Source organism: Olea europaea, unplaced genomic scaffold, assembly GCF_002742605.1.
Source record: "Olea europaea var. sylvestris unplaced genomic scaffold, O_europaea_v1 scaffold2812, whole genome shotgun sequence".
In the NCBI taxonomy this organism is placed as follows: Eukaryota; Viridiplantae; Streptophyta; class Magnoliopsida; order Lamiales; family Oleaceae; genus Olea; species Olea europaea.
Window position 1 is genome coordinate 24,782 of NW_019246615.1, and position 12,983 is coordinate 37,764.

Below are 12,983 nucleotides of genomic sequence, written 5' to 3' on the forward strand. Positions count from 1 at the left end.
AGAAGAAACAGAGACGGTACAATTATTATCAACAGGTTATTTGATAGATAGAAGATTAGTTGATAAATACAGAGAGACTAAAACGTTAGACAAATCTGGTGAGATATCCCCCACGGTGGAGATATGAAGAGTGTTACCATTGACAGTGTTTGTATTGAAAGGTCCTGTATATGGTTTAAGGTTACTAAGCAACAGAGGATTGTGAGTCATATGATTAGAGGCACTTGAATCTAATAACCAAGAAGAATGAGTAGATGACAGATTACTTGAGATGCCTAAAGCAAACAAAGCAGAGATAACCATTTGTTAAATCGTCTAAGGAGTTATGGAAGTTTGGGGAGAGTTGGGAGAGGCTGGAACTTGAATGGGTACTAGTGGTTGAGCAGAACTAGAGGCTAAAGTGACAACAACAACATAATTTATTCCAAGTTTGCGTGGAGGATGAGTGGGGCATTCCTTAGTAACATGGCTAGACTTCTTGCAATAATTTCAAGCTTTTCTAGGACACTGAAGAGCCATGTGACCAAACCCCTTATAGCTATAACACTGCACACCAAACATATCTCGAGACTTGAATTTTTCTTAAGCCACATGAGCAATAGGGACCGATGTTACTTGATTCTGTTGTTCCAAAGAGGCACGAATGATAAGTCGTCGTTCCTCTCTCAATAATTCACCCAAACAATTATCTGACAACGGAGGAGATTCACAATTCATAAGACTAGATCGGATAGGTTTAAATTCAGTTCTCAATTTCATAAGAAATTGATCTCGCTTGGTAACTTCATGTACCGCTTGTACTGCCTTCAACCCATTAGGTGAAATCAAAGCATAGATGATAACTATATACTCAGTCCAGAGATTAGAAAAACCAGAATAAAATTTTTCAATGGTGCAAGAGTCCTGAGAAAATTGCGCCAATCCAAACTCCAATTGAAGCCGTAGAGCATTATTACTTTGAGTGTAGACTTTCTTCAAATATTCCTACATACCATGAGCTGATTTGTAAGGTCAAAGATTAAGAACAATCTAATCATCAATAGATCCAATGATTTATGCCATAATTCAAAAATCTTTGATTTTCTAGGCAAGATAATTTTCTTTATCCTTTTCTTGATCAAGAGGCGGGAGGCTTCCATCGATATTTTCACACAGATCACCTTTTTCTTCGATCAATAGCTGCAAATGAAATACCCATGAAGAATAATTTTTTCCAGTAAAGCGGATGCAGACGAAATTACCCTTCTCAATAGACATGATTAAATAACCACATATTAATTTAATCAACCAAAACAAAACAAAAACCAAGTTGCCTAAACTAAATTTGGCTCAAATATCCTAAGCCCAACAGAATCACCAATCAAATACAGGAAGCCCAAAAATGATTAAGGCCCAAATGGTTCAATACAATTTAAAACTAAACACCAATTGGCCCAATACAAAGCCCACTCCAATACGAGATAACACTAGGAACGATTGGCTGTAATAATCACCAATATTTTAAAAATCGACCCGATCATCGACCTGGAAAAGAAAAAGGGTTGAGGGTCAAAGGGTTGAACCGGGGTCGAACCAGATAGTGAAAAGGTAAAGAAAAATAAATATTTTTAAAGACTAAATAAGATTAGATTATAGTATGTTACTTGTAATTAATGTTAGGCCTGAGAAGAAGTTTAAATTTTTTAATAATTATGGAAAAGTAAAAAAATGATTAATTAAGTTAATGAAATAATTAACTATAAAATATAAATACACAGTAACACAGTATCGAAATCTACTATAAATGCACATATAATAGTCTAACACACAGAAAATATAGCCAAAGGAATTGTTATTGATCCCACATCGGTATCTTGAAATGGTGCCTATAAATGGACGGGCCAACATAAGCATTGTGATTTGTGCACTTTCTAGGCCTGTCAGATTTTAGGTTGAAAGTTGTAAAGTTCATAGTTTAAAATTATACAATTGAAAGCCGAAAAAACTACGTAAACCGGTTACGAGTAAGTGGTTAATGGTTAAACACGGTAACAGTACGGTTTTCTACCGGTTTTAAAACCAAAAGGGTTTAAGGCGTCAACTGGACCGGATTTTGTACCTGTTTGTTGGTTTCCCGGTTGAACCGGCTGGTCCGGTCCAGTCCGACTTTCAAAACACTAAAATCATGGAGATGACGTCAAACATCATAGAGACGACGCCGAAATCACATATGACTAGAAGAAGGGAAAATTTCTCCGACCAAGACCCACCGCTAGACTCACCAGAAGATTAAAGAACACACAAGAACTCTGCAATACTTGAAGAGACGACGTCCAAAACGCAAGAGAACCCATCGTAGATGATGCCAACTCTGATTAAACCGAGGACACCGACTATAAACCAACAATCAACTGTCGAAAATGCAAGGGACGACCACAGTGATGCCGACTATGATGAATTGAGTGATGTCAACTATGTTGACTGTAGGGGTGAAATCCCAGCAATTCCAAGATGTTTTCGGGCTTAGTTTAACCACCAATGTCAACACCACAATCGAACTCAAACCCAATTGACCTAAACGGTTTCTTCCCTTCACGGTTGCTTTACTTGCCTAGAAAGAGTTCACCAAGATGTACTATTTCACACAGGAAATGACCACAAGGTATCACAGGTGAAGAGCAACCGAATAGAATCACAGAGAAAATGAGGAGAAAGAGCAGAGGCTGCGGTTCTCTCTTTTTTTCTTACGGTTTGTATGGAGGCAGTGAGAAGAAGCATGTATATAGCCCAAGTAAGGAATTCAAATATAGTAATTTAGGTATAGGTTAAAGTCACGGCCCAAAAGCCCAACACTCAAGTCAATGGGCTCCAAAATGGGTAACAACATAAAGCCCTCCAAGTAAAGGTGAAACAGGCCGCGAGCAACATTATTAAATTAGGTCACTTCTAGTGGTCCATACAATTTGGGGTTGGGTCGTTCTAATAGTGGCGTTGACATTTCGTTCAGTCATTTAGTCCAAGCCGACTAATAATTAAAACTGATTTTACATCATAGCCCGGGGAGTTATTGTGTATTAAAATCCAACAATTTCCAGCTTAATGCTTAATAACTTGCAAGCAATCAAAACACACAGTTTATACTTACAAAATTAAGGTAATCCAATAAAATTGGGCTCACAGACCTTGCCTCGTGTTTTCAACTTAAAACACATATCATACCTACTCCATATACTCACCAGGGATAAGGTTAAGAACACCCAAGTAGAAACAAGTTCTTACAGTGAACAACTAATCATGCGATAAAGATATTATATAAGATACTTCACACAGATCTTTTCAAATTCACGTTCACACAAAACCACCGATTAACACTAAGTTAATCAGCACACAGTCAAACATGTATGAAACACATACATAAATGACCCCATGAAAGATCTCACTACACTTATCCTATCCCATTCCTATTACTCTCACCTCGAGAACACATATTTCCTCTCATCGCCCACCATGCTCACTAAATAGATTACTCAACTCATATCTAATTGGCAAGTCACAATAGATCCTAAGTCCACGGGATAATCCTCTATCTCCACATCACTTCTCCCAGCCTATGTAGATAATGGGTCTCCACCTAACAGAAGTGATAGAAGTGTCTCTCTCATACTCCACCTGATCAGGGTCTCTTTTTAGATAAAGGATTCTAGACACTTGATCAGATCTTCACTCGTGATCCAAATGTCACACTTCACATCCCCGGTACAAACCACCAAGTATCCCTAGGCATCTATACTCCACCTTACCAAAAGACACACAACACACAACTAATGCATCCTGGCCCACTATGCATGCAAGCAATCACACCAGTAATCCTAATGTCTCAAATTCATATAAATGCACATATCAAACACATTGAGATGTAGCAGATAATCATGCAACAAAATTTAAACAATCACACACATACAAAAAAAGGATCACACACAGATGCATATGCAGTGACTAGATTTACATTTAATAAATCTCACTGGGGTCATAACTCGACCCCTCAAATACATTCGTTTCACCTCTCGCATAACCCTTCTGTTTATCATTCTTCTTGGGACAATCCTTAATAAAGTGTCCAGACTTACCACAACTGTGACACTGTTTACCACTAGACTTGTCCCATTTCATGCTCTTCTTTTTACTACCTTCATCACTCGAGTCACTACTCGAATCACCACTATTTTGAGCTCTACCCAAATTTATTTGCTTAAATTTCATTCTACTCCTTATCATGTGTAACTCACCACTTCTCTTATCTTCATTTTCAGCCTTAATTTCCATCTCCTTACTCCTAAGTGAATCTATGACAATTTCAGGCATTAAAGTGTCCCTACCGTACTTAATTGTGTTCTTAACTTCCTTATAGGTGTCAAGCATAGAATTAAGCAAGATTATAGCCTTGTAGGTTTCAGACACAGTTTCTTCACAGTTAACAATATCTTGGACAAGTTTATTGAAAACGTCCAAATTGTCATCAAGATCTTTTGAAGGATCCATTTTAAAACTGAAGAAACGCTCAAGAAAATAAAGTTTATTGGGAGTGGATTTAAGCAAATATATATCTTCCAACTTTTTCCAAAGATATTTTGTGGTTTTCAATTTTCCTACTTTTCTCAAAATAGCGTCAGATAGGTATAAAATGATTGAGATATAAGCAAGCTCATCAGCTTTTTCTTTTAGTTCTTTTGAAAAATTAGCTAGAAAATTGCCTTCAACAACTTTTGAAACCTTTTGTTGGACCAAAATACCTTCATTTTTTGTTGCCAGATTGAAAAATCACCTTTTCCATTGAAAATACTAACTTCAAAATGCGAAGACATTTTGGGAAAAACGAAGCAATCAAATGGGCAAATAGATCACACAAAGTAATCCTACGGCCGCAATATACACCGTTTAGATTCCCAGTGTTTCGCAAGACTCGCGGTCTTAGATAAAGGGAATGTTCGAACGGGTAAGGGTATTCTAACGAAAGTAACAACACAACGGAATTTACGATGCAACAAAATAGAAATATATCCAACCAAACGAAATTTCATGGCAATTTTAACACAAAGCACAATACGCTAATTTATCCAAAAATAATTACTCAAACACAAAAAATTAAGAGCAAGCAATCCTAATTTCTAGCACAAGCAATGACAACCCCCAATCCTGTTGATCACCCCACACGATGATCTGCCAGTGCGATAATGTAAAGTTTCAGCCAATTTACCAAGCGGACTTGTCTAAGTCTGTAAATTACGAGAGATGCGAATTTACTGCTTTAGGGCCACAATTTTGGCCTAAAGTAATTCAGTAAATATGTGGCAATTTCGACTGTTGATCCACCAAGGGCAAAATCATCCAACTTTTTCTACGTAGCCTAAAATAGAAAACTTTCAATACGAAAAATGTTAGAAATAATGAGCGGAACAAACTGCCTGAAGACAACTTCTCCAGAATCGCCGCCACACACCCTCACGCGCCACCGTCGCGCCGCCACGGGGATCATGCGCCGCACACCCAACACCGCCTCGACCTGCACATCTCAACCCTAGTCTCCGTTTCACCAATAGACTTCTAGATTGACGGGAAATCACGTTTTCAAGTTCGATTTTTGTGCAAGAAACTGGGCAGTCTGATTTTTCTTTTTTTGTCGATTTTCTAGTCGGTTTTTGGCCGAATTTTCACCACAATGCTCTGATACGAGTTGCAGGAGTGAAATCCCAGCAATTCCAAGATGTTTCCGGGCTCAGTGTAACCACCAATGTCAACACCACAATCGAACTCAAACCCAATCGACCCAAACGGTTTCTTCTTTTCACGGTTGCTTTACTTGCCCACAAAGAGCTCACCAAGATGTACTATTCCACACAGAAAATGACCACAAGGTATCACAGGTGAAAAGCAACCGAATAGAATCACAGAGAAAACGGGAAGAAAGAGCAGAGGCTGCGGTTCTCTTTTTTTCTTATGGGTTGTATGGAGGCAGTGAGAAAAAGCATGCATATAGCCTAAGTAAGGAGTCCAAATATGGTAAGTTAGGTATAGGTTAAAGTCACGGTCCAAAGGCCCAACACTCAAGCCAATGGGTTCCAAAATGGGTAACAACATAAAGCCCTCTCAGTAAAGGTGAAACGGGCCACGAGTGACACTATTAAATTAGGTCACTTCTAGTGGTCCATACAATTTGGGGTTGGGCCGTTCTAATAGTGGCGTTGACATTTCGTTCAGCCATTTGATCCAAGCCGACTGATAATTAAAATCGGTTTTACATCATAGCCTGGGGAGTTATTGGGTATCAAAACCCAACATTGACGTCAAGAACTGAGCGCCTCGAGGAAAATCGTAATACCCACCACAAGCACATGCTTTGAGCAAAGGTTAGGGCTCTGATGCCATGACAATATTTTGCGGAATGACTTTCTCGTCTATATTCCTTTGCTTTTATAGAATATTACAAGTTATTTTTGGATACAAAATATACAAGGAAACTAGCTAAATGTACAAGGAAACTAGCTAATTTGCTATAAGTAAATAATAGTCATCTAATAATACACGCTAATGTGCTGCCCCCACTTTATTCTTTCCTCTTCTTGCGTAAGTGAATCGTATCGGGGATCTACCACAATATAATTAATGAAAAGTCGCAGAGAAGGACCTTACCTATAAAACTTGTGCAAATGGGTTGCCCTTTTACTTTTCTAGGACCTTGGTTTAAATAGAATGGAAAAGGAAAAAGGAAAAAAATATATATTGAAGTGCTGCTAACTTTTGGAAGTTGCAACTTTTAATGATACAACTTATAATAAAAATGGGATCATAGTGTATGTAGAAAAGGAAAACTGTGAAGGTAGCTGGCTTTCCAATTGACTATAAGTTGGTGGCTGCGAAGTGCTAATTATAGGAGAACTCGGAAAGGGGGTTGTCTTTCATTCATTCTGGGGTTTACAGATATACAGAGACAATGCAAATGGCCATTAATTGGGTACCTTGAAAAATATATACAAATATGCAACAAGAATTAGCTAGTAAATTATGTGGTATCATTCAGTTGACTTAGAAATAATTCTGCCTTATTGGTGGTAGCCACACTGTTTGTCTTTTAATCCTTGGTGATCATACAACTCTGGACTTTAGAGTCTAGTATAATGATTCTTCTACTGATTATCTTGTATTGGAATTCAAAATTAATGTGCCGTTTGATTTCCATATTTCTCAAAATACATTTTTCTCTCTCTTCTTTTCAACCACACATTCTTCATTATAATAATATTACACGCAAATCAAAAAAAAATTCCTTATTTTTCACCTACACATTTTCCATTAATCTACTATTCTAAAATTCATTTTTCCATCAAATTGGGTGTCAAACACCCTCTAAGCTTTTGATGATGAATCAGAAGCTTCTATTTCACCAGAAAGAGTACATCGATACAGTTATTTTTGTCAGGAAAATGCTTATTTAGGTATATGAAACTAATTAGGTTTGGAATATTTTCTGTTTTCATAAGATATTTTGTACTGAACCAACTAAATATAAATACACTTTTCAATATTAAAGAGGCTACAACAATGTTCGACACTGGATGGTAACACACCAGTTAAATAGTGTAAAAAGCTTCATCTGCTGCTTCAATGTAAGTGATCATCACAAGACCCTTGTCATGTAAGGCTACATGGTAATTCATGCTTTTGAATCCTGAAAACATCCATCTCATAGATGTCTCAATTTGTCTCTTTAATTTTACACGTTTCATTTTGAATCCTGGAAAACATCCATACCATTGATGTCTCAAAGGCACTTGTCTTCTTTGTTTTTGCTTTTACACTTCCATTTTGATGACATCAAGTTACATTTTCCAATGGCTGACTATATTGATTTCTGTCTTTCCAACAGCTTGTTCGTCAGAGGTAAGAAATACTTCTCAGGACTATCCTCTACTTGTCCCCAATGGCACATATGTCTTCACTGCCAATAATTGCGTAAGGTGCAATTGTGAAGCTGCAAACAATTGGATGTAAGTGTATATGAGATAGAACTGTTTCTGTTTCTAATCCTGTTGCAGCTGCCTATCTCATGAACCTGATTTTCTCTTACTTTGTCCTTTCCTTTGCTTCCGTCTCTTGGCTTATTCCTCAGATTACAATGTGAATCGTCATCCCTGATTAATTCATCATGTCGTCCTGTCCAATGTGAAGGTCAAGAAAATTTTTATCTTGGAAACACCTCATTCTCAGGTTGTAATCGCAGGACATGTGCATATGCTGGTTACAACCTCCAAAACATTCTCACAACCCTTGACTTGCAGTCTACTTGCCCAGGTGGGTATCTGTACTATCTTTGAGCTTTTCATGACATAGGCGGTTTTTTTTTTTCCTTCCAAGTATAAATATGATCTTTGAAGTAATTTTTTTTATTTTTGCTGGTTAGCTGAAATTAATATAACGGTGATATTTTACTTCCAAGTTCTAGTGAGGTACTAATCCAAAAATTGTACCATTGGTTACAGCTTCGTCATCCATCGGCTTGCAAGGTTCAAGGTGGAACTTCCTACTCATATCCATCCACGTCATGTTGATATGCCTTCCTTTTCTTAAACGAGTTGCTATTTTCTTAATGTAAGAGGACAGTAGATGATTGTGATTTGTATTTAGGCTATTCCCGTTCTTGAACAAGACAGTCACAGATATGGAAACTTCAATTTTTCTCTGGGAGCTGATTTGTCTGTGACAACTATGCCTCTTTTCAGCTTCATTTTTGTCTTCTGTATTGGGATTTGTGGATATGTTCTTTCATCAAGAAACACATTGTTTGGCCAGTCTTAGGGCCTCTTCAATATTAAAAATCTATTGCACTTGCGCCGCTGCACTGCCTAATCAGTGTGAGTTATAAATATGTCGCCTCACAGTAACGCTGTTCTACGCACTCTCTCAAGAGAAAGCTGTCACCTTTTAAAAAAAAAAAAGTGACGCAATATCACTTTTAATAGATAAGTCACTTTTTAATTAAAAAATGACACACAATGTTAGTTTTATTAAAAATTGTTGTTTGTCACTAAAATAAGTTATAGAAATTAAGGTGAAAAAAAAAAGTGACAGAAATTTTAAACAAAAAAATGTGAAGAATTCGAAAAAGTGACACAAATTAAAAAAAGTTGCACATATTAATAACAAAAAAAAAAAGAAGACAAACACTCAAAAAGTGACACAAATTCAAAAAAATTGATAATATTTTAAAAAAAAAGTGACAAACACTCAATGTCACTTTTATTAAATAAAAAAAATTGACATTTGCACTAAAAAATGATAGAAATTAACATTTTAAAGAAATTCTTGTAAAAAAATTAAAAATTTAGTCAAAGATGTATTGCTCAATTAGACTTAGATAGTGTGCGACATTTTAATAAAAAAGTAGCACAACGTGCAATGTCACTTTTTATTGAAAATGTCACAAAATTCAAATTTAAAAAAATTATATAAACACCACCACTCTTCATCAAAGCTTGTTAATCCTTACAAATCATCTGTCATTGAACATTTTCAATGCAATTTACAAAAATACAGTTGATTTTCCCATCCCAATCCTCTTGTCTCCAACCATTGCACCATTTTTTGGTGCAGAGTTGCTCCAACCCAACACCAAACTTTGCACCATTTTGGTGAAAAATGGTGCAAAGTGTAAAATGCCCATTTTGTCCTTATTTAACATTTTCCAAATAAATTTGTTGAGGGTATTTATGTCAATTGTGCTATATATTTTTAATACAATAAATTATTTTTTTTATTAATATTAATATTAATATTATTTGTATTTAAAATAAATTTTAAACGTAAGATATAATAATTAATAAATTAATTAAAAGACGAAAATAATTTAAAATATATCAAACACGATTATTTATTAAAGTTAATACAAAATATATTAAATAGCGACGTACATACGATAATCTAATTTTATTTTTAAAAAAAAAAGATACATAAAAAAGTGCATAGTTCAAGAATGGACGGAAGTGTCAAGTCCAGAAGTTGAGTTGGTTGAAGACGAAAATCGACATTTTCAGGAATTTCTTGCTCGTCATAGACAAATTAAGGATAAAGAAACTCACATTGCACTTCGAAATGCATTAATCGATCATTTGTGGGATGAACATATGAATTCTGAGAATTAAATTGCAAAAATTTAGCGACTTCGTAATATCGTCTATCCAAATTCGAAATGCATTGTACCATTTTTTGATGGCATAATTTCATATTTTCGTTGTTGTAGTATTTTTATTAATTATTCTATGTTTTTTATATTTATTAATGAATTTAATCTTTTCCGTAATTTAACGTAATCATTTATTAGTAATTTATGTATTTGTGAAATAATTAAATAAATAATATTTCAAATAGTAAATTATAAAGAATAAAAAAAGAGAAAAAAATGATTAAACACTATTCATTGGTGTAATTTTTGAAATAATGGTTGGAGATGAATTTTAGTTTGGTACAAAATTTGGTGCAGGGTTGGAGATGAACTTAGAATAGAAGTTTATCAAATTGGTATTAATGGAAGGTTACTCTTAACAAATAGAGTGGGAAACGGGAAGGGAGAAATGAGAACTACCACCAAGATCTTGTAGGATGTATGGAAGAATTTTAGACCGGACTTGCTATTCCATTACATCATAATTTCATAGTGTGCAGAATATAGAGAATAACATGACCACGGTGATTGAAGAATTCAAATAAATCATGACTTGTTGGGAAGTACAGGAAAGATTTGAAAATAAAAGGACTGTAAGAGACTCACCCATCTGGATTCAGCATAAATTTTGTGGTAACCCCAGGGGTGGAAGAAGAGAGCAAGGAAACATAGGAAGCGATCGTAACGCAGTAGCGTCCGAAATGTCGGTACCAGAGGTTGGAGATACCAGTGTTTGAAGCGGAAAAAAAACCCGGAGGGATGGCTTTTTAAGGTGGTATGATATTTCATTGTGAATCAGATAACGAAAGCAGAACAATTAGAGACGACAGAAATATGCCTATGCCTTGGTATCAATGGCACTGCGTTGGAAAAAGATGCATAATTGGGAGGAATTGAAGGTTTAATTAGTGGACCAATTCCGATTGATGTAAAGAAGGACCTCGAAAAAGAGATACCTAACCTTACGACAAAAGGAACAATGAGAGGATATCTGCAAATGAGCACTGTCAGTAGACAAATCCGACGCCATTATGGAAATGCAGTTCATCAATGGGCTCAAACCAGAGATTTAAGACTAGATTCGAGTTTTAAAGTCCAATGGATTAGAACGGACAGTAGATAGGATTTCTCTTTGTAATTGGCTCGTTTTAGGAGATTTTAGGCATAATTATTACGCTCATTAGAGGTTTTTAATTTGTTTAAGTTTATTAATCTAATTTGTTCATTTTTAGAGGAGGGAGCCTAATTTCCTTAGAATATAAAACATGGTTGCTGTTGACCCCAAAAAGTGCGCCAACAGATGCCGATCCCACCCGCGCTCGCGTGGGCGAATGTCCAACACGCTAAGACACGTAGCCTCGGGCCACGGAGCCTCGGTTAGAAGCAGTTCGGATGTAACCCACCTCGGAAATGTGGGCCACCTCGGCAGGAATGCCACGTGGGTCAGGATGAGTGGCCCACTGGCCCAGGTGGATAGGACAGGTGTAACAACATGCAACAATAGTCCCCCAAGTCCAAGTATGATCATTAATGTAATGCGTGGACTTTAACGGAGTAAAAGTTGAAAGAATTTTTGAATTTTTTGAACCGATTTGAATGCCGAATGGCATATGAGGAAGTCGAGGTGGTTGAGAAACCGAACCTGCGAGACTTGAAGGCTGAATGCATCTGAAGAAGCCGAGGTGGTTGGGAAACCGAACCTGCGTGGCTTGAGTGCTGAAAGCGTCTGAAGAAGCCGAGGTGGTTGGGAAACCGAACCTGCGAGGCTTGAGTGCTGAATGCGTCTGAAGAAGCCGAGGTGGTTGTGCGTGGCTTGAGTGCTGAATGCGTCTGAAGAAGCCGAGGTGGTTGGGAAACCGAACCTGCGTGGCTTGAATGCTGAATGCGTCTGAAGAAGCCGAGGTGTTTAATGGTAATTATTGTGCTTTGGTCTCTGTGCCAATGATTTGATGTTTTGTGCTTGTTTTCGAGGAAAGGTAGCTGAACCGTTACGACTTCCAAGGTGCTGGCGCCGACGAATTAAAAATGCAATTATGAGAGCAGCTGGCGTTTCTAGAAGCAGACGCGCTGAAGAGGTGCGTGTAAGGTACGCATAGATAGGAGGCGTAGGATTTCAAAAACTGTTTGAATTCAACGCCTCGGATCGGATCTGAAATGGAGGGCTCGGATTGACTGAGATTTGATCTGACGGGTGGGGTTCATCTTGGACCTTTATAAAAGGCGAGAAAATCCCACTTTCCAGAAATTTTGAACACTTTGCATTCTCAAATTCTCTCAAATTTCCCATTTTCCGGCGTCGAGGTTGTCTACGATTAGATTCCGACCGGTCTCCATTTGTGTTGAACTCTTTTAGGTATTGTTTGCATAAAAAACCGTCGTTATTCTTTGTCTTCAAACAATGGAGTCCACTTCGGGTAGGGAACTTGTCACAGTAGCGTCTTTAGACCATGGGGTAGGTCATGGGGGGACTTCCGAGGTGGATAGGTATGCCATGGCCGAGGAGGACGTGGATTATACCCAGGAGTGGGGGGCTTCTAGAGTGCCCTCAAACATGACGGGGAAGAGGTTGGGGGAGCTTAGGGAGAGGTACAGTGTGCCTCATAACATAGAGATGTTAGTCCCCGAACCGAACGAGCGGGCCTGCTATCCGAGGCCCGGTTGCGTGGCCGTGAGTGAATACCTGTTCAAAGCAGGTATGCGTCTTCCTCTGCACCCCTTCTTTAGGGCGGTGCTTAGGAAATTTATGCTGTCGCCAACCCAGGTTCTGCCGAATGGGTGGAGCCAGCTGGTC

General features: G+C 37.5%; 1 protein-coding gene across 1 annotated transcript in view; it reads left to right on the forward strand.

The window, feature by feature from the left end:
- LOC111384020 (lysM domain-containing GPI-anchored protein 2-like) overlaps positions 1-8,875 on the forward strand; it is a 26,281-nt gene extending 17,406 nt beyond the window's left edge. Inside the window, exons 4-6 of the mRNA XM_023008231.1 lie at positions 7,901-8,021; positions 8,144-8,325; positions 8,514-8,875. Coding sequence (XP_022863999.1) covers positions 7,901-8,021; positions 8,144-8,325; positions 8,514-8,626 — 416 coding nt within the window. The 3' untranslated portion in view covers positions 8,627-8,875. The remainder of the gene's footprint in view (positions 1-7,900; positions 8,022-8,143; positions 8,326-8,513) is intronic.
- Positions 8,876-12,983: the final 4,108 nt, after the last annotated feature.